Here is a 27,778-nt window from a genome sequence, read left to right as displayed (position 1 = left end):
ATATATTCTTGATCAGCGTCAACAGCCGAGACGATATAGCCATGTCCGTCTGTCCGTCTGTCCGTCTGTGTGTCTGTCCGTCTGTCCGTATGAACACCTAGATATCAGAGACTATAAGAGATAGAGCTATAATTTTTTTTCGACAACATTTGTTATGTTTGCACGCAGATCAAGTTTGTTTCAAATTTTTGCCACGCCCACTTTCGCCCCCGCAAATCAAAAAAATCGAATAACAAGCGTAAATTTAAAGCTAGAGTTGCGAATTTTGGTATATACTATAATTACTATAGAAGTTATGATTTCTGATGATTTAGATTTCCTTTTGTATGGGCAAAAACGCCTACTTACTAGGGGTCTGAGTTGCTTTGGCCGACAATCTGGTACATTGTGCCGTCTATGGTATATTTTGAATGGTGTGCTGTATCGATATACCAAATATACCAATTGGTATATTTTTAGTATTTTTGAAGTATATTCGGTATATTTTGAAAATGATACCGCAATATTTTGCCTTTATTAAAAATGGGTAGCGGATATCTCACAGTCGAGCACACTCGACTGTAGCTTTCTTACTTGTTAATATTGTATCTCTTCATTTCCGCGTCTAATTGGAATATTCTATATTAATCTTTAAAGAATGAAATAGGTATAAAATTGCTGTTGTTTTGTTATTTATTCAATTTGAATTTATAAATTGTATTTCCATTGGAAATTTTTAGTAGGAAATGCCGGTGTTGTCACGGATCCAGTCCAAGTGGTAAGTGACACGGGCGAATCCAGCTGGACCACCAGATTGACAACCAGCAGCAGGCACAAAGTTGGTAACACCAACCAGTTTGTTGCCGTCGTGTGTGTGACCAATGGGCCACCAGAGTCACCCTGGCATGTGCCCTTGCCGTCGACAACGCGGATGCAGATAATCTTGTCCTGGATGAGTCCGGTTCCGTAGTAGTTGGCGCACTCACTGTTGCTGATGATCTGCAAGTCGGCGCACTGGAGCCAGTCGGGCAGAGGAGAGCCATCATAGGTGCCACCCCAGCCGCAGGCAACAGCCCACGCTCCGTTGTAGTCGTTGTAGCGATCGTTGTAGCTGGGCAGCTCAACCTTGTTGACCATGCTCCAGAAGTCGACATGGGGAATGCGGATCAAAAGCAATATCGGCGGAGTTGTGGTTGATCATGTCGTTGCGGCTAACCCAGTGAGTGTACTGGGCGTTGGTGCGCCATGTGGCACCGAAGTAGACGGTGACAGACTCAGCGCTACCCGAGCAGTGCTCAGCGGTGAGCACCCAGGTGTTGCCAATGATGGAACCACCGCACCACCAGCCACCACCGTTGCCGCTGAAGCCCAGACCAACAGTGTAGGGAGCCTTGCCCTCGTAGGCTGGATAGCCGTTGGGTGATACGACCTTCGATTCCCTTCTTGGTTGTGGTCAGATCCTTGGGATGGACCATGCCCGTGGAGGGAGCTGCCGAAGCAGCGGCGACAGCCAAAGCCAAAATTGTTATAAACACCTTCATGTTACAGTTGCAACTTGTACAAACTTAGCAAAAAGCAAGAGCTTTTATACCCTTTCAACAAGTAGGCACCTTAATCAAATTATCTTTAAGTGAATGATTTATTTATGTTATCTTTACAAGCTCAAAGTAATATTTCATTCTGAAGAAAAAAGATTAAACGCAATGGTAAACATACTTGCTGATTTTACTTTTTAACTTTATTACGAACTAGAAAATAATAAATTTACATATTGAAATTATATATTAAGTACAAGTAAAATCAGTTAAGTTGCCATGAATTCACTTTGAATGATAAAACATGTTGAATAATAACATAAGTGTTTCAAAATGTGACATTTTTGTTTTCTTTAAGCAGCATCTAAACATATATCTTATACACAACTTTAATTAAAGATAAATTAGAATTAGTTGCCTGCATTTTAAATCTGCATTATAAATTGCACTCTCCAATAATGGGATTGCATACCAACAAAAAAAAATAAAAACATTCAACATAAATAATTATTAAGTTTTGCATTTAACCTCAAAATGAATTGTTAAGTGTAAACCACTTTCTTTCTTATCTATTCAACGTGACCTAGCCCTCCAAGGTAAATTATTCAGTACCCTCCGAAAACAACCCAAGGGTATATCAACTTTTTGAAATGCTACAATTACAAGCCGGACATTTTATTTAAAGAGAAGTGAATCGATTCTTTACCCTATCCGTGCACTTTAAATACAATAACACTAAAATAAAAATGCAGCTTATTTTTTAGATCAATTCCTTAATTATCCTCAGTCAGATAATATCTAAATGCCTTTCTTAACTGGAGAAACTTCAGAAATAAGAATATCACTAAAATAAAAATGTAACTTATTTTTTTAGATAAATTCATTAATTGTCTCAGTCCAGATGATATCTAAATGCCTCTCTCAACTGAAGCTACATCAGAAATAAGAATAGATTCAGTAAATAAGATTGATTATAACTTTTTGCACTTATATTTATGATTTGTCACAGTTCAGTGTTATTTCCGAAATAACTTCCATTGAGAGAACATCTAATGCAAAGCAAGAAATCTTGCAATGCAAGGTTAACTTTTCTCTTTTTAATTTATTTTTCTAAATTATTATGGTGAAAATATTCAATATTCTATTTAAAAAATATACATATAGTTTATTGAAACAAATATGCAAAGCGATATATACAAAATATTAAATACAATAAAAACACAAAAAAAAGTGAGCCTTTTTTTTTTGTCAGTTCTTGGTCTTCTTGTCTTGGAGTTCCTGAATCTCGTAGCTTGTTTAATTATAGAAAATTATAGATACGAACAGCATTTAATCAAAATTATTTTTATTTGTAAATACAGGATCAATTAGTAGTACAGGATCAATTAGTCAGTTCTTGGTCTTCTTGTCTTGGAGTTCCTGAATCTCGTAGCTTGTTTAATTATAGAAAATTATAGATACGAACAGCATTTAATCAAAATCATTTTTATTTGTAAATACAGGATCAATTAGTAGTAGGCAACACCAGTAAGATCGCGAATCTAGTCGAGGTGGTAGGTGATACGCTGGAAGCCAGATGGATGTCCAGACTGGCAGCCGGCAGAGGAGACCCAGTTAGTAACACCGATCAATTTCTTGCCCTCGTGAGCCACCAAGAGCCTTCGGGTGTTCTCACACACAGAAATTGGCTGCACACAGTGTTAGATCCATAAGTTTGCTCACACTCGCTGTTGGGCAAAACCTGCACGTCGAGGCGCTGCATCCAGTCAGGCAATCCACTGGTGTCATTTGTATTTCCCCAGCCACAGTGGAGTATCATGCGTTTTACGTCAAACGATCAACAAGAAAGTGCTCGTAGTTCTTGTTCTGGCTATCGCCTCCGTCTCCGCTGGCGTTATGCCACAGGGTGCCCCAGTGCATCCTCGTGACTTGCCCGCTGTCGCCCAGATTGAGGGTCGCATCACCAACGGATTGACTGCCTCCGAGGGTCAGTTCCCCTACCAGGTGGCACTTAGCTTCAGCAGCTCCGGTGGTAGCTGGTTCTGCGGTGGTTTCATCTTTGGCAACTCCTGGGTGCTGACTGCTGCCCTCTGTAACTCAGGGTAAGAATTCCTCGCTTTATTGTGTCTCACATCAAATCATTTAAGAAATAAAAGATGAATGATATCGTCTTTGACGTAAATTAACTGCTTCACCCAAGAAAACCTCCTCATAATCTCTCTCACGGTTTGGAGTTCAACTTACATAGGTAAAAAAGCTTTTATACTAACTTGTTTAGATAACGAAAGTCAATACTTCGACGCTGAAAAGTATACTAGCAAATTTTGCATCTCGCCGAATAAAGAAAAAAGTTAAAACTATCTAAACTACACAATGGTCATGTATGCATATAATTGCTAGTAGAAATGGGAAAAGAAATCATGTTCTTCAATTTTTTCAAATCAATGAAACCTGTATTAAACATAAGAGAATACTTTTTGCATTGAAAAATATGTTATATGTGGAAAGCAGCGAACACCATTGCAGATGAATGATTGCAGTTGTAATTGTAAGATACGCCATTTTGAATAAAAACAAATCAGTGCGGTATTAACTTTAAAATATGTCAAATATACTAAATTAAATATACTAAAATTTAACATAGAGGGCAAATTATACGCTTATATTACTTTATTTAATATCGTATCTCTTTATATTCGCGTCTAATTTGGAATATGCTATATTAATCTTTAAAAAATGAAACACGTAAAACACTGTTTTTTTTTTTTTGGTTATTTATTCAATTTGAATTTCCGATGGAAATTTCTAGTAGGAAATGCCGGTGTTGTCACGGATCCAGTCCAAGTGGTAAGTGACACGGGCGAATCCAGCTGGACCACCAGATTGGCAACCAGCAGCAGGCACAAAGTTGGTAACACCAACCAGTTTGTTGCCGTCGTGTGTGACCAATGGGCCACCAGAGTCACCACTGCAAGTGCCCTTGCCGTCAACAACGCGAATGCAGATAATCTTGTCCTGAATGAGTCCGGTTCCGTAGTAGTTGGCGCACTCACTGTTGCTGATGATCTGCAAGTCAGCGCACTGCATCCAGTCGGGTTGGGAACCGCCATCAGAGGTAAGACCCCAGCCGCAGGCAACAGCCCACCAATTGGTGTAGTCGTTGTAGCGATCGTTGTAGCTGGGCAGCTCAACCTTGTTGACCATGCTCCAGAAGTCGACATGGGGAATGCGGATCAAAGCAATATCGGCGGAGTTGTGGTTGATCATGTCGTTGCGGCTAACCCAGTGAGTGTACTGGGCGTTGGTGCGCCATGTGGCACCGAAGTAGACGGTGACAGACTCAGCGCTACCCGAGCAGTGCTCAGCGGTGAGCACCCAGGTGTTGCCAATAATGGAACCACCGCACCACCAGCCACCACCGTTGCCGCTGAAGCCCAGACCAACAGTGTAGGGAGCTTTGCCCTCGTAGGCTGGATAGCCGTTGGTGATACGACCTTCGATTCCCTTCTTGGTTGTGGTCAGATCCTTGGGATGGACCATGCCCGTGGAGGGAGCTGCCGAAGCAGCGGCGACAGCCAAAGCCAAAATTGTTATAAACACCTTCATGTTACAGTTGCAACTTGCACAAACTTAGCAAAACGAAAAAGCTTTTATACCCTTTCATCAAGTAGGCAACTTAATCAAATTATCTTTAAATATAAATGATTTATTTATTTTATTTTTGGACGCTTTAAGTTCGATTATAAATATTTCTTTCTGATGAACGTTTTCTTCTAAAGATTAAACGCAATGGTAAATGCATTTACTTTGAATGATTAAACATATTGAAGAAATTTAATAAATATGTAGTGTTTCAAAATTCTTCATTCCTTAATTAAAAATAAATTAGAATTAGTTGTCTCCATTTACAACCTGCGTCACTCTTAAAAGATAGCATTGCTTGCAAAAAAAAAATCAATTCACCATAAATAATTATTTGTATCAATAAAAAAATAAAGATAAGAAATCGCCAAGGGCCTCTTAAGTTTTGCATTTAACCTCAAAACGAATTGTTAAGTGCAAACTTTCTTGCTTATCTATTCAACGTGACCTAGCTCTCCAAAGTAAATTACTCAGTAACCCCCATGTAGCAAAGGGTATATCAACTTTTTTAAATAGCCCTTTGAAATGTAATAATTACAAACAAGGCATTTTATTTAAAGAGAAGTGAATCGATTCATCCATGGACTTTAAATAGAATAACACTAAAATAAAAATCTAACTTATTTTTTTAGATAAATTCATTAATTATCCTCATTCCAGATGATATCTAAATGCCTCTCTCAACTGGAGCTACATCAGAAATAAGAATAGATTCAGTAAATAAGATTGATTATAACTTTTTGCACTTATATTTATAATTTGTCACAGTTAAGTGTATATTTCAGAAATCCGTTAATAACTCCCATTGAGAGAACACCCAATGCAAAGCAAGAAATCTTGCAATGCAAGTTTAAATTTTTTCTTTTTAATTTATTTTTCTAAATTATTATGGTGAAAATATTAAATATTCTATTTAAAACATATACATATAGTTCATTGAAACAAATATGCAAAGCGATATATATAATAAATACAATAAAAACATATAAAAAACTGAGGCGGTTCTTTTAGGTCAGTTTTTGGTCTTATTGTCTTCGGGAGTTTCTGAATCTCGTAGCTTATTTGATTATAGAAAATTATAGATACGAACAGCATTTAATCAAAATCATTTTTATTTTTAGATACAGGATCAATTCAATAGATCTTAGTAGTAGGCAACGCCAGTAAGATCGCGAATCCAGTCGAGATGGTAGGTGATACGTTGGAAGCCAGAAGGATGTCCAGACTGGCAGCCGGCAGAGGAGACCCAGTTAGTAACACCGATCAATTTCTTGCCCTCGTGAGCCACCAAGGGGCCACCAGAGTCGCCGCTGCAGGTCGATTTGCCTTCAGGTGTTCTCACACACAAAATGTTGCTGCGCACAGTGTTAGATCCATAAGTTTGCTCACACTCGCTGTTGGGCATAACCTGCAAGTCGACGCACTGCATCCAGTCGGGCAATCCACTGGTGTCATAGGTCTTTCCCCAGCCACAGGCGAATGCCCACCAACCGTTGTAGTCATTGTAGCGCTCATTGAAGCTCGGCAGCTCAATCTTGTTGACCATGTGCCAGAAATCGACATGGGGAATGCGGATCAACGCAATGTCATCGTAGTCGTGATTGATGATGTCGTTGCGACCAACCCAATGAGTGAACTGAGCTTCTGTGCGCCACGTGGCACCGAAATGCACATTCACATTATCCACGTTCCTGGTACAATGCTCCGCAGTGATGACCCAGGTGTGGGCGATGATTGAACCACCGCACCATGAGTAGGCACCGTTCGTCACCAAACTCAGACCAACCGTATATGGGGCCATCCCTTCATAGGTTGGATATCCATTGGTAATGCGTCCTTCCACCTTGCTGACCTTTGCCAGATCCTTGGGATGAGCGATTGCCGCTTGAGGAGCCGCGGTAGCGACACCAATGGCTAAAGCCAAGACAGCTATGAACAGTTTCATGTTTCTAGCACAACTTAGTTTTGGTATTATTTTCAGCGCGCTTTTATACTATCCCATTATCGGGGATTCATTATCGAAGAAGAAGCATATTGTAAATATTCTCCGACAACTTATTATAACATATTTAACAAAATTAGTAACGATAATCAATCGACAACTTCGTGTGTGGTATAGTCTACGCAATTTACTCTACAAAATGTCTTAATGTGGTTTAATAAGTCTCAATATTCCTATGTCAGAAATATTTTTAAGTTTTATTGAAAAACAATATATTCAACTTCTGTAGGTTCATTTCTTTAAATGCATTTCTAGATTAAAATATGATCAAATAATTTCTTCCTTGAGAAAAGAAACTTAAAGTAATAGGCGACACTATTTATTCAATCAAATATAATAATATTATAATATTTTAAAAGGTTATAGTGTTCTCTTGCAATATTAGTATCCGATCAACAAAAACAGTCTTCCTATAGGGTATGTTAAAGCCACTGCTGAGCAGCGTTCCATTTGAATTGCAGAAGTAAACAAATTGTAAATCAAATTTTATAGATAATCAAATTCCTATCAGCACGTACATACATACGAAATGCGAAAATAATTTTTAATGGCCTAAATCACAATAATCTATGAAAGTTTTATTGAAGTCAACCAATATTTATTCGCTTTCCAAGCTATCTGATAAGGCTTATGTTCCTGCAATAAGAAAAAGTATAAAAACTATGTCAACGACCCAGAAAAGCACAATTTGTCTACAACATGAAGGTGTTTATTACTCTATTGGCTTTGGCTGTTGCCTCTGCCTCAGCTTATGAGGAGGTGATCCACAACAAGGACATCACCAGGGTGAACAAGATCGAGGGTCGCATTACCAACGGCTACCCAGCCTACGAGGGCAAGGCTCCCTACACCGTCGGACTCGGCTTCAGCGGTGGCTGGTGGTGCGGTGGTTCCATCATCTCCAACACCTGGGTCCTTACTGCTGAGCACTGCACTGGCAGCGCCGAGGCCGTCACCGTCTACTTCGGTGCCACATGGCGCACCAATGCCCAGTACACTCACTATGTTAGCCGCAACGACATGATCAACCACGGATCAAAGGATATTTCTTTGATCCGCATCCCTCATGTGGACTTCTGGAGCATGGTCAACAAGGTTGAGCTGCCCAGCTACAACGATCGCTACAACGACTACAACAATTGGTGGGCTGTTGCTTGCGGCTGGGGTGGCACCTATGATGGCTCTCCTCTGCCCGACTGGCTCCAGTGCGTCGACTTGCAGGTTATTTCCAACAGCGAGTGCGCTCAGACCTACGGCACCGGCACTGTTACCGACAGCATCATCTGTGTGAGGACTCCCGACGGCAAGTCAACCTGCGGTGGTGACTCTGGTGGTCCTCTGGTTTCCCACGACGGCAACAAGCTTATCGGTGTTACCAACTGGGTGTCTGCTGCTGGCTGCCAATCTGGCCATCCTTCGGGCTTCCAGCGTGTCACCTACCACTTGGACTGGATCCGTGAGCACACTGGCATTTCTTACTAAGAAGCTATGATAACTCGAAAAATATTAATAAAGCAAATAAAATGAAAATAAATGTTTAAATTTCGATCATTATAAACTATTCAGGGATTCATATTTTGTTAGCAAAACCAAATCCAAAGTGAGAAATAATAATAATATTAAAACTATTAAAGACTTTTTATACTCGCTTCTTATATGGTAGAAGGGTATTATACGTTTGCGACTTCAGGAAAAGTATGTAACAGGCTGATTTATATATAATATATTCATCATCAGCGTCAACATCCGAGACGATATAGAAATGTCCGACTGTCCGTCTGTCCCTAAGATCACCTAGATCTCAAAGACTTTAAGAGATACCGCTATATTGTTATGTTTGCACGCTGATCAAGTTTGTTTGCAATTTTTGGAATACCCCAATTCCGCCTAGGCAAATCGACAAAATCGAAAAACAAACGTAATTTTGAAAATAGAGTTGATCTTGGTACATACAATAATAACTATAGTCTATATGAAAATTTCTGAAAATTTCATTGCGATCAGATAAAAAATGTTAGAAAAAATACTTTTGTATGGATGAAAACTACGGGTGTTAGTATCTTTAGCTGACAATCTGGTATTTTGTGCACTCCATGGTATATTTTGAATGAATTACTGTATCAATATGACAAATATAACATTTGGTATATTTGAGTCTTTCATGGTATATTAATTTGGTATATTTTTATATTAATAAATAGTGGGTTATTTGCTTCAATTCAAAATGGATAGCGCGGTTCTCATAGTCGAGGTTACTTGACTGTGGCTTTCATAGTTGTTTTTGTGTTAGCACACTCTTTCTTTTTTAATTCAAAAAAATTGATGGTAATTTGCATTTTTTTATAAGTTAGTTTTTCTGAAATGTGCACAGTGGTCTATCGTAATAAGAGTAATCAATTAACAATAATTGTATTATTTTAGGGTATGTGCAAGCCATTGCGGAAAAGCCATCGATTTGAACTGCAAACATAAACATATTGTAAATAAAATAATGTAGATAAATAAATTCTATAAGTACGAGTATAAGAAAAAGTAAGATTATTTCTACTGGCCTAAATCACAAAAATCTTGAATGTTTTATTGAAGTCGTAGAATATTTATGTGCTTTCCAAATTTCGCGATAAGGCGAAAGTATCTGCAACTTCTTGCAACCAGAAATAGTATAAAAACTTGGCTAACGGCTCAGAAATGCACAAGTTGTCTACAACATGAAGGTGTTCATTACTCTACTGGCTTTGGCTGTTGCCTCTGCCTCGGCTTACGAGGAGGTGATCCACAACAAGGATATCACCAAGGTGAACAAGATCGAGGGTCGCATTACCAACGGCTACCCAGCCTACGAGGGCAAGGCTCCCTACACCGTCGGACTCGGCTTCAGCGGTGGCTGGTGGTGCGGTGGTTCCATCATCTCCAACACCTGGGTCCTTACTGCTGAGCACTGCACTGGCAGCGCCGAGTCCGTCACCGTCTACTTCGGTGCCACATGGCGCACCAATGCCCAGTACACTCACTATGTTAGCCGCAACGACATGATCAACCACGGATCAAAGGATATTTCTTTGATCCGCATCCCTCATGTGGACTTCTGGAGCATGGTCAACAAGGTTGAGCTGCCCAGCTACAACGATCGCTACAACGACTACAACAATTGGTGGGCTGTTGCTTGCGGCTGGGGTGGCACCTATGATGGCTCTCCTCTGCCCGACTGGCTCCAGTGCGTCGACTTGCAGGTTATTTCCAACAGCGAGTGCGCTCAGACCTACGGCACCGGCACTGTTACCGACAGCATCATCTGTGTGAGGACTCCCGACGGCAAGTCCACCTGCGGTGGTGACTCTGGTGGTCCTCTGGTTACACACGACGGCAGCAAGCTTATTGGTGTTACCAACTGGGTGTCTGCTGCTGGCTGCCAATCTGGCCATCCTTCTGGCTTCCAGCGTGTCACCTACCACTTGGACTGGATCCGTGAGCACACTGGCATTTCTTACTAAAAAGCTATAACAACTTACGAGAAATTAAAAAAAATTTGATTTGAAAAGCAAAATTAATTTTATTTGTTTAGTTCACAAGATTTATTCACCTACGATTGCAATGATGTTGCCGAGCCGTAGGAAAATGTCCTAGCTTTGAGTGCCTTGATGTCCTTCAATGAAAAGCTATCGGCTACCGGCAATTCGACCAACAATTAGCCAAAAGTATTTTCCTACTTTTACCATTCTTTCTAGTTATATTAAAATACACAATTAAAAATACCATAAGCTATACGTTGCACCGGATTTTAACACTATAAAATTCTAACTAAATTTTTAGGAATAATTTAGACTACTAGACCAAAATTCTCGCAAGCTTGAAAGTTACTATTATTATCCGATTTGTTCGATATCAAAAAGATGGTGAGGAACCTGGTTAAAAGTAGTAGCTTCTATATTTCTAAGATTATAGATTTATCGAATCTCAGATATCCGAATATTATGTGGATAATGCTATTTCATAATCTTTATATGCAGATAAACAGAGGCTATTTCATCTTCATTGTTGACTCTGTTGAGGAATATACTACTACTACTACTACTATATGTTATATGGCACCCTTTGTTGCAATCAGATAAAAATCGAACATGTAACTTAAGCAATAATTTTGTGTATGTACGACGCCGGCTACTGCTGGCAAGACTTAATTACCTTGGTTGACAATCTGGTTTATTTGGTACTCTTTGGTATATCCTAAGGGTAATAGTATTTATGTATATAACAGAGGTATTTTTGCGCTATACTACTTTGGTATATTTTAACAATAGAACACAACTGGTTTATTTTTATTGGAAATGGGTAGCACATCCATCACAATCGAAAACACATGATAGACATTTATTTTTAATTGTCTAAAAAATTGTATAAACATAAACAATGCAATAAAACAAGTAAGACAGCTACAGTTGAGCTTGAGATACCAGCTTTCCCCATTTTAAATGAAAGCAAAACAATGCGATATTAAATTTAAAATATTCGAAATTACTGGACCGCAAAAATACTAAAAATTTACTTAGGGCTGTATTTGTTGTATTGAAGTAGTACCACATAATTATTCGATTTTATCAATATGAGGCGGCGGAAGTGGGCATGGCGAACATTTGAAACAAACTTGAAATGCGTGCAAACATGCTGTCGAACAAAAATTAAATTTCTATCTCTTATAGTTTCTGAGATCGAGGTTTTCATGCGAACGGACCTATAGCCGGACGGACGGACATCGCATTATCGGCTGTTGACGCTGATAATATATATAATACATATATATATACTTTTTAGGGTGAGAGATACCTTCCTTTGCCTGTTACAATCATTTTATGGAGGCACAAAGTTACCATACCGTATTGGTAATGGGTATAAATAGTATCCTACAATTGCCTAACTGGTTATTTAGATAGACTTAGTACTGAAAACTGCTCTTCATTTTTTAAACTCATACTTTTTGATTGATTATTAATTTTTGTAAAATTTATAATTTTTGAAGGTTTATAGTGATCCATTAAAATAAAAGCTACCAATAAGTAAAGTGTTCCGTTTTTAGTGTTTTGAGGCTATTGCAGAGCAGCATTCGATTTGGAATGCAAAACAAAACGTACTGTAAATCAAATTTCGAAGATAAAAACAATTTCTATCGGCACGTATATATGAAAGAGTAAAATAGTTTCTAGCGACCTAAATCACATTAATCAGATAGTTTTATTGAACCAATAAAATATTTATGTTCCTTCCAAATTACGCGATAAGACTTAAGTATTTGCAACTTCTTGCAACCAGAAACAGTATAAAAACTTGGCCAACGGCTCAGAAATGCACAATTTGTCTACAACATGAAGGTGTTCATTACTCTATTGGCTTTGGCTGTTGCCTCTGCCTCGGCTTACGAGGAGGTGATCCACAACAAGGACATCACCAGGGTGAACAAGATCGAGGGTCGCATTACCAACGGCTACCCAGCCTACGAGGGCAAGGCTCCCTACACTGTCGGTCTGGGCTTCAGCGGTGGCTGGTGGTGCGGTGGTTCCATCATCTCCAACACCTGGGTCCTTACTGCTGAGCACTGCACTGGCAGCGCCGAGGCCGTCACCGTCTACTTCGGTGCCACATGGCGCACCAACGCCCAGTACACTCACTGGGTTAGCCGCAACGACATGATCAACCATGGATCAAAGGATATTTCTCTGATCCGCATCCCTCATGTGGACTTCTGGAGCATGGTCAACAAGGTTGAGCTGCCCAGCTACAACGATCGCTACAACGACTACAACAATTGGTGGGCTGTTGCTTGCGGCTGGGGTGGCACCTATGATGGCTCTCCTCTGCCCGACTGGCTCCAGTGCGTCGACTTGCAGGTTATTTCCAACAGCGAGTGCGCTCAGACCTACGGCACTGGCACTGTTACCGACAGCATCATCTGTGTGAGGACTCCCGACGGCAAGTCAACCTGCGGTGGTGACTCTGGTGGTCCTCTGGTTTCCCACGACGGCAACAAGCTTATTGGTGTTACCAACTGGGTGTCTGCTGCTGGCTGCCAATCTGGCCATCCTTCGGGCTTCCAGCGTGTCACCTACCACTTGGACTGGATCCGTGAGCACACTGGCATTTCTTACTAAAAAGCTATAACAACTTACGAGAAATTAAAAAAGCATATGAATTGAAAAACAAAATGCATTTTATTTGGTCAGTTAATTTCTCTAAGGGTTGTGTAAATACCCAACCGAGCTTTTCGATGACGTTCCAGCTTCAGGATGAGCGGGACTCTTTTTAACACAAATTTTGATCTTCAACATCAAAACTTTGGTGTGTGAATTATATCTTATCTCGAAGATTTTAGAGTTGCTGTAGATCTTAGTAAGATGATAAATAAGATTGTAATTGATTGAAGCAAAACTTGACAGAATTAGGGCCAGTTTATTAATGTCCCCATAAGCCTACAAATGAAATTACATACAAGTTTTTCCAATTTCCGATATAACCACAGATACTGCATGCCACTAGACTATGTTTCTAGAAATTTCAATAAAAAATATTTTATTAGTGCAGGAAATGCAACGAGCCCGGAGTTAAGGAAACACTCGAGCATCTTCTCTGTAGATGCCCAGCGTTATCCCGACTCCGGTTGAAATACCTTAATTCGCCGTGCCACAACGATCTTCGGGACGTTTCACGGCTACCTCCTAGGATGCTACTGGCTTTTGCTAAGAAGGCGTCTTCTGAGACGTAGATAAGCTACCGGTACAGCTACGGACCTCTACTGGTCTATGCTTTGCCCCGTACAGGGGCAGCCGGTCCCACCTAACCTAACCTATTCCGCTAAAATCCATAAGAGCTAGTCTGTTTTTTTCAAATCTATTTGCAATTAGAAACTAATACACATACATACATAAATATGTGAACTTTTTATACCCTTTATATACTTTTTATGCCCTTAATGGCATTCGACAATTTTACGAAAGGTTGACGACCTTGGTGGAGTCAGAGTGAAGTCATGAGCAGCACTCATGGGAAGTTTCATATAATATTGCTTTATTATTTAATGTGTTTATATAGTTTTAACAATTAACATAAGATCAATGAACTTTTTTTAATTTGGCCGTAATGTTTGTTCCTGTGTATTTAGGAAATTTTTCTCTTTAATAAAGTAATTAATTGTTGCCACATATCGCAAAATGTGTTTTCGAAGAAAAGAATGCCACCTTTTTGAATTTTGTTTGCCATTCACAATGCAAATCGATATTTTTTCGTTTGGGTACATTAGATAAAAGTTATTATCGATAGTCATCGATATTTAAGGCAGAGGGTTGCCACATTTTTCATTAAAAAAATCCATGGGTATAAAGCCCGCACTGTTCCGATTTAAAGGAAATTTTTGTAGAGCTCTGAGGCAAGATTCAGATATGGACGATATACAAATCCTTTTAAATGTATAATTTAATGGATCGTAAACTTCAGATTTTGCATATTCATTTAGCATTTACAGAAAATGTTGCCTATAAAAAAATCAAGAAGTTGGACTTTACAATTTTGTTCATCTTTCTTTGAATATATGAGTAAGTCCCAATTTCATTAATATTTTCATTTATATTTCCTTTTAATTTGTTGAGATAAAGAAATTATTTAAAAATCGATATTTAAATGATTTCAGGATTGTCAATTTCATTTTGCATTTATATATGAATCTTTATTTTTGTCAATAAAATTAAATAAATAAATGAGGAAAACAAAAAATCCAGCATGATCCCGAACACATTAATTTCCCAAATCGTAATAAACATATAATTTTGAATCAACTAAGTTTTTATTGAAGCTAAAGCTTATTAGTAAGAAATGCCAGTGTGGTCACGGATCCAGTCCAAGTGGTAGGTGACACGTTGGAAACCAGCTGGGGCTCCAGATGTGCAGGAGGAAGTACCGAAGTTGGTAACACCAATCAATTTGTTGCCATCGTGGGAAACGAGAGGACCGCCAGAGTCACCGTTGCAAGTGGACTTGCCATCGGGAGTCCTCACACAGATGATGTTATCCCTAACGGTGCCAGTGCCGTAGGTCTGAGCGCACTCGTTGTTGGAAATAACCTGCAAATCGACGCACTGGAGCCAGTCGGGCAGAGGAGAACCATCATAGGTGCCACCCCAGCCGCAGGCAACAGCCCACCATCCGTTGTAGTCGTTGTAGCGATCGTTGTAGCTGGGCAGCTCAACCTTGTTGACCATGTGCCAGAAATCGACATGGGGAATGCGGATCAAAGCGATATCGGCGGATCCATGGTTGATGATGTCATTGCGGCTAACCCAGTGAGTGTACTGGGCGTTGGTGCGCCATGTGGCACCGAAGTAAACGGTGACGGACTCGGCGCTGCCAGTGCAGTGCTCAGCAGTAAGGACCCAGGTGTTGGAGATGATGGAACCACCGCACCACCAGCCACCGCTGAAGCCCAGACCAACAGTGTAGGGAGCCTTGCCCTCGTAGGCTGGGTATCCGTTTGTAATGCGGCCGGAAATATCCTTCAGGTTAACGGCTTTCTCCACAGCGGAGGGCACCGCGGCGCCAGATGCGGAGGCAATGGCCAAAGCCAAGATAGTTATGAACACCTTCATGCTGGATGTACAACTTGTTGGTTGAGGGGAATAAGTTTGCGCTTTTATACCAAATGCAAAACATTGTTAACCTTATCTTCAAGTAAATGAGCAATGACCTAATAAATTATTTACCATAACCAAGTGGTTTATTGAATGCGATAAAATAGGATTTATAATCGCAAAGTTCAATTTAATAAAACAAAGAATTGACAAGTGGAAGATAGACAATTAAGAGTGCTGTAAACACTATAATCTATATTGGGTATAGTTATGTGTTGACAATTTTCAAATAAGACAAAGTCCACTCCTCGTTTCAATTGATTTTATCAGGTTAATTCAATGCCATTAATAGTAAACTGTGTCAGTGCATTTTTATTGACCAAGCCAAAGTATTTGTAAAACCTTCCTAAGACTGCAGTGTAAAGACAACATTAAATTCAAGTGACGAATAAATAATAACATTTTAACTATCTTTAATCACATTTTAAATTACAATAACGCTACAATCAACAATAGTCTGCGGGAAATCCGGCTCGAATCCTACAAGGTCCTCTGTAATTGCAAAGTGTACTTTTCAAACATAATTTTACTTATAGTATTCTATTGGTCAATATTGACTAGGGTAGATCGCAGACCCGGGGCTCAACTCCATCCGTAGGTGCTCTCAGGAATTCTTTTGAAATTGCCATTACATATAAGAAATATTTTTATATTTTGTTTCACTTTTCAAAATTTAATATTAATTCAATTTATATTTGTTTCTCGAAACACTGAAAAAACCTTACAGATTTGTTAATAAAAATCGCGAGAGGATGTATCCTCTGTGGAAGGCTGAAAATTTTACACAAGAATAAAAGATCACTGAAGACAAATAACAAAACATTAGTATTTGTTTTACTTTTATTTTTTATTTGGAAAACATTTTTTATAATTATATTAATATTAATAATGGAATAAACTAACAACAAGCACACCAAAAAGTAAGAGCTAGACGTTGCAGGTTATCAAATTGCAACGTTTAAGCAACCTAAATGCTGTATAACAGTTAGACACATAACTCTAGCCAATAGAAAAAGCAAATCAATTTTTTGTAAATGTACTATATTTTTATTGAAGCTAAAGCTTATTAGTAAGAAATGCCAGTGTGGTCACGGATCCAGTCCAAGTGATAGGTGACACGTTGGAAACCAGCTGGGGCTCCAGATGTGCAGGAGGAAGTACCGAAGTTGGTAACACCAATCAATTTGTTGCCATCGTGGGAAACGAGAGGACCGCCAGAGTCGCCGTTGCAAGTGGACTTGCCATCGGGAGTCCTCACACAGATGATGTTATCCCTAACGGTGCCAGTGCCGTAGGTCTGAGCGCACTCGTTGTTGGAAATAACCTGCAGGTCGACGCACTGGAGCCAGTCGGGCAGAGGAGAACCATCATAGGTGCCACCCCAGCCGCAGGCAACAGCCCACCATCCGTTGTAGTCGTTGTAGCGATCGTTGTAGCTGGGCAACTCAACCTTGTTGACCATGTGCCAGAAATCGACATGGGGAATGCGGATCAAAGCGATATCGGCGGATCCATGGTTGATGATGTCATTGCGGCTAACCCAGTGAGTGTACTGGGCGTTGGTGCGCCATGTGGCACCGAAGTAGACGGTGACCGACTCAGCGCTGCTGGTGCAGTGCTCAGCAGTAAGGACCCAGGTGTTGGAGATGATGGAACCACCGCACCACCAACCACCGCTGAAGCCCAGACCGACAGTGTAGGGAGCCTTGCCCTCGTAGGCTGGGTATCCGTTGGTAATGCGGCCGGAAATATCCTTCAGGTTAACGGCTTTCTCCACAGCGGAGGGCACCGCGGCGCCAGATGCGGAGGCAATGGCCAAAGCCAAGATAGTTATGAACACCTTCATGCTGGATGTACAACTTGTTGGTTGAGGGGAATTAGTTTGCGCTTTTATACCAAGTGTGAGACATTGTAAACATTATCTTGAAGTAAACGAGTCGCCTAACAATAAATAATGCGCCGTATAGAATTGGATTTATCAATTTGATAATAGAAAGTATATGACCGTAATAGTTCATTTTAATAAAATAATGATTTGACTACTTAAATGCTAGTCAATTTAATAACTGAAGATACTATATGAGAATGAGTAAACAGCAATTCCCAGAAAATTCAATATATACATATTCATATATGTACCTTGACACCCCATCTTAATGCTTATAACTGAAAATATATTTACTTAAAAACATCCCTCTGCTTCAGCTTTTTTTTCTTTACTACTGCCATCTTCCCAAAGCTGTCAGTTCATTTGCAGATTAATAGTAAAAAGATCAGCCCTTGCGAAGACTTATTTCGTAAACTAAGTCTCCTTTACTTATAAGACACAAATAAATATACAAGTATCATATATATTGTTTTTTCCTGTATAAATCCTATTTCTTCTTTATTGTAATTATAATCAATAATATTATAATTATTTAAATGAAAAAGGTAATTGGACATATCGTAATAACATCTCTCTCGAGATACTTATTTGATATGTTGATATGTTTTTGTAGAAAACTCAAGAAATAGCTTAATAGTAAGCAACACCAGAGTTGTCGCGGATCCAGTCGAGTTGGTTGGTGACACGGGTGAATCCAGATGGAAGACCAGCAGTGCAGCCAGCACCAGATACCCAGGAGGTAACACCAACAAGTTTGCCGCCGTCGTGGAGCACCAATGGGCCACCAGAGTCGCCAGAGCAGGTGGACTTGCCGCCGGGAGTGGAAACGCAGAGAATGCCATCGGGTTGGTTGCCATAGGTCTGAGAGCATTGGCTGTTGCTAATGATCTGCAAGTCGACGCACTGCATCCAGTCGGGTTGGGAACCGCCGTCGGAGGTGATGCCCCAGCCGCAGGCAACAGCCCACCAGCCATCGTACATGTTGTAGCGATCGTTGTAGCTGGCAGCTCAACCTTGTTGACCATGCTCCAGAAGTCGACATGGGGAGTGCGGATCAAAGCGATATCGTTGCCATTGTTGTTGGGCCAGTTGTGGTTCTGGATGAAGTTGCCGCTGCCAACCGAGTGGGTGAACTGGGCGTTGGTACGCCAGGTGGCACCGTAGTAGATGGTCACAGAGCTGGCACCGTTGGTGCAGTGAGCAGCAGTCAGCACCCAGTCGTGAGCAATGATGGAACCACCGCACCACCAACCGTTGAAGCTCAGGCCAACAGTGTAGGGAGCCTTGCCCTCGTAGGCTGGGTAGCCGTTGGTAATGCGTCCCTCGAGCTTCAGGGATTGTGGCAGATCCTTGGGATGCACCTGCTCAATGGTTTCGGCAGCAACTGCTGCGATAGCCAAGGCCAATACAATGAAAGTCTTCATGTTGAAGTTGAAGCAAAAACTTATAACCATAAATCAAAATCACTACTCTTTTATACTTTTTCTCAATGTCAAAAGTATATGTGGGCATATGCTTAAAGGTAATCGTAGCCGAGATAAACCAATTAGTAATCAAAAAGGGAAGAGATATAAAAAAGCATAGCGTCTATGCTTACACAAACGTTAGTGTTCATAGTCACACCCATAGAAGCTGATCAATCAATAAAAGGGTACTCAAACACGTAATGAAAGTGGTCTATGAACGATCATTGATAATAGAATAAATAATTGAAAACCAAATTGTATTTCAGAAGTGTGTAGTAGACACTTTAGTTTGTAGTATGTCTGGAAAAGTTTAATTAGAAACAATATAATTAGACAATGTAATCCCTTTCGCTATACAATGTATTTAGATTATATTTTAATCAAATACTCAATAACCTCCCAATAATCAGAAAGAAGATTGAACCAATCCCTATTATTAGAAACACCCTAAACATAGCATGATTGGCATATTTTTTGTGGTTGCACACTAAGTTGCTTGACTTTATCAAAATTTATAATTTCCTTTGGCAATGCTTCTCTTTCATATTTACAATATGCGAGAGATAAGCATTTTTTTTCGATACATTCAAATGAAGTTGAACATATCGATAACGATAATAATATCGAGAAGTCTGTACATCGACCGTCTTCTGCTCATATTCGTACTCAGTACTCATGTGTTATCATTCAAAGTAGCGTGTGGCACTTTGTTTGATGACTTGGTTAAATACTTTAATTTATTTGCACAGATAACACGATCATAAAGCTTTGGTAAGCTGAGTACATTTAAATGATAAGATAGCCAATGATTTGGCATCAATATCAATATACGACCGAAGCTTTTTCGACCTGAGCGCTTTGTTCATCATTAATAACCGCATCCGGTCTTAAAGATTATGCTAGAAAAAGATAATGAATGAAAAGGGCGATAGATACAGTATTTTTTATTTATATGACTATTATCAGTAAGCTGCCAAAATATCAGGGTGCCAATAGTTAAAATAGTGCCCAGACTTTAAGCAGATTTACAATGTGATGCCGATTGTACATCCTGTTGATGCGCAATATCTGCAAACGATTATATTTATTACTATGTTGATATTCCATTAGCGGAAACGTGTATAACTTCAATATACCCTTAGTAAATTGTAACACACTAAATATCGGGTATACACGCAACAAATATGTCCGAAAAAGACACATAAAATTATTATTGATTCATCCGTTAGAATAGTTAACACTCAATCATTTAATTAATGAAATTTATTTTTAATCAATATATGTTTGAAATTCACTATATATTTGCAGTTTCTCAAAAAACGTAGCGTCTATATTGTATACATATTGGGTAGATTAAATAAAACCAAGTCGAATATGTTTTTAAAACATTTAAAGAGTATACAAATACTAAGCAAAACAAGTCATATTTTTTATTGTCAAAATCGTCGAAAGAGCTGCGTAATATTTTGAAATTCGACCTACTAGACAAGCCCTCTTTGGGACTCACCGAACCATTTATTAGATTATAACTAAATAGACTCAAATAAAACTAGAAGAAAATTTATGAGCCGCGATTAAAATATTATGATTAGATTTTGAAATGAATAAAAGCAAAAGGAAATTTCAAAATGTTATGAGTTTCTCTTCGAAAATGAAACTGTTCGTGTTCTTAGCCTTTGCGCTGGCCGCAGCCAACGCTGTGCCCACCGGCAGCAACAAACCTCTTAAGGTTATGGACATGCCAAAGACCCCCACCATTGATGGTCGCATTACCAATGGGTATCCTGCCTATGAGGGTAAGGTCCCCTACATTGTTGGTCTTAGCTTCGACGGTGGCTGGTGGTGCGGTGGTTCAATCATTGGAAACACCTGGGTGCTGACTGCCGGACATTGCATTAATGATGGTTCCGGTGTGAGAATCTACTACGGTGCCAGCTTCCGTCACGAGGCTCAATACACTCACTGGGTCAGTGGAAACGATCAAATCCGTCATCCCAACTACAACGATCAGTTGAACAACGATATTGCCCTTATCCGCACACCCCATGTGGACTTCTGGAGCTTGGTGAACAAGGTTGAGCTGCCCAGCTACAACGATCGCTACAACGACTACAATGGATGGTGGGCTGTTGCTTCCGGCTGGGGCGCCATCTCAAATGGCAGTGGCATGCACAACTACCTCAACTGTGTCGATGTCCAGATCATCAGCAACGACGAATGCCGCAACGTTTTCGGCGGTGGCTATGTTATCGATAACACCATCTGCATCAACACCTCTGGTGGCAAAGGCACTTGCAACGGTGACTCTGGTGGTCCATTGGTTACACATGACGGCAACCGCATTGTTGGCATCACATCCTTCGGTCATTGGGATGGCTGCACTGCTGGTCAACCCGCCGGTTTCACTCGTGTCACTGGTTACTTGGATTGGATCCGTGATAACACTGGTATCTCCTACTAAATTATATCTAAATAAAAACTAAAAGCATTTTAAAAACAAAATTCCACTAATCCTTGCACTTCAATTGAAATCACTTACACTTCAATATTAAGTATAGCTGATATGAAAAGCCTTTAAGTGGATCATCGAATAGTAATCGAAGTTCAAAAGTCCTCTTTAAAATTCACTCATAAAGTGAAATCTTCCATCATGGGGTATTGAGATGCCCTTAATTGTTGAATCAATTAGCCTTTCGCAAAACAAAACGTTTATTTTTTCGGCCTCACAAATTACATATATATATTCTTGATTATTAGCTCAAACGATATAACCACGCCAGTCTGTATGAGAACGTAGATCTCAAAAACTATAAGCTACAATTCTTATTTTTTACATTTTTACCACGCCCACTTTCAGCCCCGCTAATCGAAAAGTCATATGGCGAGCAAAATTTCAAAGATAGAGTCACGCATCATACAATAATAATTACAATCTACAATCTGATTCCAGAAAATTTTGAAGAAGAAGAAATAATTAAATAATTAAATGAATAAAAATAATAAATCTGAATTGCTGTCGTTAACAATCTGGTACATTGTTCTTTACTTTTTTCTATATCGAATGTAGTAGTATATAAATATAACAAATTACATTTCGGTATATTTCAGTATTTTTTTGAGTATATTAATGTAGTATATTCATGTGAAAATACTGAACTGTTTTCTTTTATTGAAAACTGATACCGCGTATTTCTTTATTCATACTTTACAATTACAATTACCTATCCAAAAATATTTCTCTGTTTATTTACTCTCCAATCTGAGACGTGTTCCGATTAATTTCTCCGTTTATATCCCAGATATTTTTCTTTTGTACACTTTAAAAACAAATTTGATTATAATTATCATGTCCACTTCAAAGTTCAATTCATTTGAGTTCGGTATCTTATCTTCAGTTCAATACCTGAACTGATATTTATAGCTTCTAGACTAAATTTTATTTCTACAGGGTAAATTCCTGATTGCTCTAGACAAAGATTCACTCATATTCTTGTTTTAAACTCATTCACAAAAACCGCGAGATTTTTTCATACACTTTTTGATAAGACATACTGCACAATCTTTATGTCTAGAGTCTACTCGCAACTTCTGCGAATAAGAAGTCTCAAGGTCTCTCAACATTCAATGGAAAAGCTTTATAAGCATATGAGCTTTTTTCCCGAAATTTCTGAATACACTATAGCAATGCTCTACAAAATTAATTTCCTTTTAAAATGATATTTTTTTGTTTATTTTATTGAAGCTATAGCTATTTAGTAAGCAATGCCAGTATGGTCACGGATCCAGTCCAAATGGTAGGTGACACGCTGGAAGCCAGATGGATGACCAGATTGGCAGCCAGCAGCAGACACCCAGTTGGTAACACCAATAAGTTTGTTGCCGTCGTGGGAAACCAAAGGACCACCAGAGTCACCACCGCAGGTGGACTTGCCGTCAGGAGTTCTCACACAGATGATGTTGTCCTGGATAAGACCGCCATAGGTCTGGGCGCACTCAGAGTTGTGGATGACCTGCAAGTCGACGCACTGCAACCAATCGGGCAGAGGAGAGCCATCATAGGTACCACCCCAGCCGCAGGCAACAGCCCACCATCCGTTGTAGTCGTTGTAGCGATCGTTGTAGCTGGGCAGCTCAACCTTGTTGACCATGTGCCAGAAGTCCACATGGGGAATGCGGATCAGGGCGATATCAGCAGAGTTGTGGTTGATCATGTCGTTGCGGCTAACCCAGTGGGTGTACTGGGCGTTGGTGCGCCATGTGGCACCGAAGTAGACGGTGACGGAGTCGGCGCTGCCAGTGCAGTGCTCAGCAGTAAGAACCCAGGTGTTGGAGATGATGGAACCACCGCACCACCAGCCACCGCTGAAGCCGAGTCCGACGGTGTAGGGAGCCTTGCCCTCGTAGGCTGGGTATCCGTTGGTAATGCGACCCTCGATCTTGTTCACCTTGGTGATATCCTTGTTGTGGATCACCTCCTCGTAAGCCGAGGCAGAGGCAACAGCCAAAGCCAATAGAGTAATGAACACCTTCATGCTGGATGTACAACTTGATTTCCTAGCAGACCTTTTCGTGCTTTTATACAAATCCGTGTCTCAAATCATTGTAAACATTATCTAGAGAGACTATGCCCCTAATAATTCACACTATAAAAGTGACTTGATTTTGATAGTAAAATATTTATGATCTCAGAGTTGAAAATTAAAACGTAGAATCTCTATCACAAACTATTGCTAAATTAGGAATCTGTTAATTCTAATTGAATTCAGCAGCACACATTCTCGGCAGAGATAAAAAATATTGATTATTGACCAACTTTTAGATTAAATTATCCTAATAAGAAACAATAAACGGAGACAAAAATATATTATTCGTTATTACATCTCTTTCGAAATGCTCATTTTATTTGTTTTTAATATATCAAGTAATAGCCTAATAGTAAGCAACACCAGAGTTGTCACGGATCCAGTCGAGTTGGTTGGTGACACGGGTGAATCCAGATGGAAGACCAGCGGTGCAGCCAGCGCCAGATACCCAGGAGGTAACACCAACAAGTTTGCCGCCGTCGTGGAGCACCAATGGGCCACCAGAGTCGCCAGAGCAGGTGGACTTGCCGCCGGGAGTGGAAACGCAGAGAATGCCATCGGGTTGGTTGCCATAGGTCTGAGAGCATTGGCTGTTGCTAATGATCTGCAAGTCAACGCACTGCATCCAGTCGGGTTGGGAACCGCCGTCGGAGGTGATGCCCAGCCGCAGGCAACAGCCCACCAGCCATCGTACATGTTGTAGCGATCGTTGTAGCTGGGCAGCTCAACCTTGTTGACCATGCTCCAGAAGTCGACATGGGGAGTGCGGATCAAAGCGATATCGTTGCCATTGTTGTTGGGCCAGTTGTGGTTCTGGATGAAGTTGCCGCTGCCAACCGAGTGGGTGAACTGGGCGTTGGTACGCCAGGTGGCACCGTAGTAGATGGTCACAGAGCTGGCACCGTTGGTGCAGTGAGCAGCAGTCAGCACCCAGTCGTGAGCAATGATGGAACCACCGCACCACCAACCGTTGAAGCTCAGGCCAACAGTGTAGGGAGCCTTGCCCTCGTAGGCTGGGTAGCCGTTGGTAATGCGTCCCTCGAGCTTCAGGGATTGTGGCAGATCCTTGGGATGCACCTGCTCAATGGTTTCGGCAGCAACTGCTGCGATAGCCAGGGCTAAAACAATAAAGGTCTTCATGTTGAAGTTAAAGCGACAACTGATAGCAATAAATCAAACCCATACCCCTTTTATACTATTCTTAATCTCAAGTATAGTTGTGAATATACTTAGGTAAAATCAGAGCCGCGATAAAATAATTAGTTGCCGCACGAAAGGAATAGATAGCAAATTAATAAATTTACGAGTATTCATGCCCATTTTAAAAATTCTAATCAATACTTCTAGGGGCACTTCTAAAGTAATGAAAGTTGTCTGTTTAGATAATGCACACGACTACTCATGGTTTTCATGATGTGTTGCCAGGTTGTTCAAGTAAATATTGACACTTTATGAATAAATTAGGTAAACACTCATAACCTGTAACAAGAACCAGCAAACAAGTAGGATTATTCGAAAGTGCTGGACTGAGGTACTCATACAAAAAAGTTAAAAAATATATAATATAATAAATAAATAAATAATCAAATCTATGGGAATGATAATTCCCACATCAAAAATACAATAAAATAATCTAACAATAAACCAGGTTATAATCAAAATATACCATTAACTGTCTTTTTGTCAACCAAATTAACTTACATATTCCTATTCAGAAACATTAATAGCAGAAACTATTAAGATTTCAAAATACATATACCTAAAAAATTGTAACCCACAAGATATAAAATACGCTTAATATTTAATACAAGACGAACAATCGAGATGAATTGTTATTCTAAATAGATTTTTAGCTTTTCTGATAGATCAATTAACGGACATATTTTCGCAATAAACGTACCAAGTAGTTATAACAAAATTGTACAGATTTTTATACCCGCTACCCATAGGGTAGAAGGGTATTATAACTTTGTGCCGACAGGAAATGTATGTAACAAGTAGAAGAAGGCATCTCCGACCCTATAAAGTATATATATTCTTGATCAGCGTCAACAGCCGAGACGATCTAGCCATGTCCGTCTGTCCGCCTGTGTGTCTGTCCGTCTGTGCGTATGAACACCTAGATCTCAGAGACTATAAGAGATAGAGCTATAATTTTTTTTCGATAGCATTTGTTATGTTTGCACGTAGATCAAGTTTGTTTCAAATTTTTGCCACGCCCCCTTCCGCCCCTGCAAATCAAAAAAATCGAATAACAAGCGTAATTTTAAAGCTACAGTTTTGGTATATACAGTAATAAATATAGTAGTTATGATTCCTGAAAATTTGGTTTCGATCAGATAAAAATTGTCGAAGTTATTTAAGAAATACTTTTGTATGGGCAAAAAGGCCTACTTACTATGGGTCTTAGTTGCTTTGGCTGACAATCTGGTATATTGTGCCGTCTATGGTATATTTTGAATGCGATACTATATTGATATACCACATATACCATTTGGTATATTTTTAGTATCTTTGCAGTATAATTGGTATATTTTGAGAATAATACCGCAAAATATATTGCTTTTATTCAAAATGGGTAGCGGGTATCTCACAATGGGATTAACATACAGTCTATTTTTTCTAAATACTCATTTTCTGAATAATCATATCTATTTATATATCTATATTTGAAATTCGACCTACTAGACGAGCCCCTTTAAGACTCATTGTCTCTCTAATTAAATTAGACCTGTCTAGAACCTAGTAAAACCCAAAGAAAATTTATGAGCCGTGATTACGATTGAAAATTTATTAATCTGTGATAAGATTTTAAAATGTATAAAAGCAAAGGGACATTTCAAAATGTTATGAGTTTCTCTTCAAAAATGAAACTGTTCGTGTTCTTAGCCTTTGCGCTGGCCGCAGCCAGCGCTGTGCCCACCGGCATCAGCAAACCTGTTAAGGTTATGGATATGCCCAAGACCCACAGCATTGATGGTCGCATTACCAATGGGTATCCAGCCTACGAGGGTAAGGTCCCCTACATTGTTGGTCTTGGCTTTGACGGCGGCTGGTGGTGCGGTGGTTCCATCATTGGAAACACCTGGGTGATGACTGCCGGACATTGCATTAATGATGGTTCCGGTGTGACCATCTATTATGGTGCCAGCTTCCGTCACGAGGCTCAGTACACTCACTGGGTCAGTGGAAACGATCAAATCCGTCATCCAAACTACAACAACCAGTTGAACAATGACATTGCCCTCATCCGCACACCTCATGTGGACTTCTGGAGCTTGGTGAACAAGGTTGAGCTGCCCAGCTACAACGATCGCTACAACGACTACAACGGCTGGTGGGCTGTTGCTTCCGGCTGGGGCGCCATCTCAACCGACAGTGGTATGCATAACTACCTCAACTGTGTCGATGTCCAGATCATCAGCAACGACGAATGCCGCAACGTTTTCGGCGGTGGCACTGTTATCGATAACACCATCTGCATCAGCACATCTGGTGGCAAGTCCACTTGCGGTGGTGACTCTGGTGGTCCATTGGTTACACACGACGGCAACCGCATTGTTGGTATCACATCCTTTGGTCATGGGGCTGGCTGCACAGCTGGTTACCCTGCCGGCTTCACTCGTGTCACTGGTTACTTGGATTGGATCCGTGATAACACTGGCATCTCCTACTAAATTTTTATTCAATAAAAACCAATGCATTTAAAAAATAATTCTTGAATTCTTTCACTCCAATTGTAATCACATTGAACACTTCAATAATAAGTTTAGCTTATAGAACGTTTAAGGGATTCACAGAACAGTAATTGCACTTCGAAAGCCCTCTAAGAAATTCACTCATAAAGTGGAATTTTTCATCATGAGGGATTGGAATGCACTAAAATGTAGAGTAAAATATATGGCTATCTTCTTAAAAGTTGTTCTAGTACTTTAGAACTATGTCGAAACTATGAGACCAAAGTATTGAAAATTGGTTTGCAAATTTTTACTTTTCAATGAAGCAACTACTACAAAT

The 27,778-nt window shown here is 39.9% G+C and overlaps 7 protein-coding genes and 3 pseudogenes across 7 annotated transcripts; 2 read left to right on the top strand and 8 right to left on the bottom strand.

Annotated features, from left to right (window-relative positions):
- Positions 1–660: 660 nt before the first annotated feature.
- LOC117569231 (serine protease 1-like) lies at positions 661–1,552 on the bottom strand (annotated as a pseudogene).
- Positions 1,553–4,270: 2,718 nt separating this feature from the next.
- LOC117569229 (serine protease 1-like) lies at positions 4,271–5,143 on the bottom strand. The gene has a single exon (XM_034250304.2). The coding sequence runs from the start codon at positions 5,118–5,120 to the stop codon at positions 4,320–4,322; it is 801 nt and encodes a 266-aa protein (XP_034106195.1). The 5' UTR covers positions 5,121–5,143; the 3' UTR covers positions 4,271–4,319.
- A 1,095-nt stretch (positions 5,144–6,238) lies between these two features.
- LOC117569232 (serine protease 1-like) lies at positions 6,239–7,103 on the bottom strand. Its single transcript, XM_034250306.2, has one exon. It carries the CDS (start codon positions 7,099–7,101, stop codon positions 6,301–6,303), a length of 801 nt encoding a protein of 266 aa, XP_034106197.1. The 5' UTR covers positions 7,102–7,103; the 3' UTR covers positions 6,239–6,300.
- A 2,762-nt stretch (positions 7,104–9,865) lies between these two features.
- Positions 9,866–10,702, top strand: LOC117569242 (serine protease 1-like). Its single transcript, XM_034250315.2, has one exon. The coding sequence runs from the start codon at positions 9,867–9,869 to the stop codon at positions 10,647–10,649; it is 783 nt and encodes a 260-aa protein (XP_034106206.1). The 5' UTR covers position 9,866; the 3' UTR covers positions 10,650–10,702.
- A 4,262-nt stretch (positions 10,703–14,964) lies between these two features.
- On the bottom strand, positions 14,965–15,805 carry LOC117569247 (serine protease 1-like). The gene has a single exon (XM_034250321.2). It carries the CDS (start codon positions 15,780–15,782, stop codon positions 15,003–15,005), a length of 780 nt encoding a protein of 259 aa, XP_034106212.1. The 5' UTR covers positions 15,783–15,805; the 3' UTR covers positions 14,965–15,002.
- A 1,043-nt stretch (positions 15,806–16,848) lies between these two features.
- On the bottom strand, positions 16,849–17,706 carry LOC117569243 (serine protease 1-like). The gene has a single exon (XM_034250316.2). The coding sequence runs from the start codon at positions 17,668–17,670 to the stop codon at positions 16,891–16,893; it is 780 nt and encodes a 259-aa protein (XP_034106207.1). The 5' UTR covers positions 17,671–17,706; the 3' UTR covers positions 16,849–16,890.
- A 621-nt stretch (positions 17,707–18,327) lies between these two features.
- On the bottom strand, positions 18,328–19,143 carry LOC117569227 (serine protease 1-like; annotated as a pseudogene).
- A 3,759-nt stretch (positions 19,144–22,902) lies between these two features.
- On the bottom strand, positions 22,903–23,744 carry LOC117569246 (serine protease 1-like). Its single transcript, XM_034250320.2, has one exon. It carries the CDS (start codon positions 23,708–23,710, stop codon positions 22,931–22,933), a length of 780 nt encoding a protein of 259 aa, XP_034106211.1. The 5' UTR covers positions 23,711–23,744; the 3' UTR covers positions 22,903–22,930.
- A 296-nt stretch (positions 23,745–24,040) lies between these two features.
- Positions 24,041–24,925, bottom strand: LOC117569238 (serine protease 1-like; annotated as a pseudogene).
- Positions 24,926–26,616: 1,691 nt separating this feature from the next.
- Positions 26,617–27,476, top strand: LOC117569228 (serine protease 1-like). The gene has a single exon (XM_034250303.2). The coding sequence runs from the start codon at positions 26,629–26,631 to the stop codon at positions 27,436–27,438; it is 810 nt and encodes a 269-aa protein (XP_034106194.1). The 5' UTR covers positions 26,617–26,628; the 3' UTR covers positions 27,439–27,476.
- The last annotated feature ends 302 nt before the right edge of the window (positions 27,477–27,778 follow it).

The sequence above is a fragment of the Drosophila albomicans genome, chromosome 3 (genome assembly GCF_009650485.2).
Source record: "Drosophila albomicans strain 15112-1751.03 chromosome 3, ASM965048v2, whole genome shotgun sequence".
Classification (NCBI taxonomy): Eukaryota; Metazoa; Arthropoda; class Insecta; order Diptera; family Drosophilidae; genus Drosophila; species Drosophila albomicans.
This window is presented reverse-complemented; position numbering and strand designations above follow the sequence as displayed.

Coding starts and splice junctions, on each gene's coding strand:
- LOC117569229 (XM_034250304.2), bottom strand. CDS start 5,120: ATGAAGGTGTTTATAACAATTTTGGCTTTGGCTGTCGCCGCTGCTTCG.
- LOC117569232 (XM_034250306.2), bottom strand. CDS start 7,101: ATGAAACTGTTCATAGCTGTCTTGGCTTTAGCCATTGGTGTCGCTACC.
- LOC117569242 (XM_034250315.2), top strand. CDS start 9,867: ATGAAGGTGTTCATTACTCTACTGGCTTTGGCTGTTGCCTCTGCCTCG.
- LOC117569247 (XM_034250321.2), bottom strand. CDS start 15,782: ATGAAGGTGTTCATAACTATCTTGGCTTTGGCCATTGCCTCCGCATCT.
- LOC117569243 (XM_034250316.2), bottom strand. CDS start 17,670: ATGAAGGTGTTCATAACTATCTTGGCTTTGGCCATTGCCTCCGCATCT.
- LOC117569246 (XM_034250320.2), bottom strand. CDS start 23,710: ATGAAGGTGTTCATTACTCTATTGGCTTTGGCTGTTGCCTCTGCCTCG.
- LOC117569228 (XM_034250303.2), top strand. CDS start 26,629: ATGAAACTGTTCGTGTTCTTAGCCTTTGCGCTGGCCGCAGCCAGCGCT.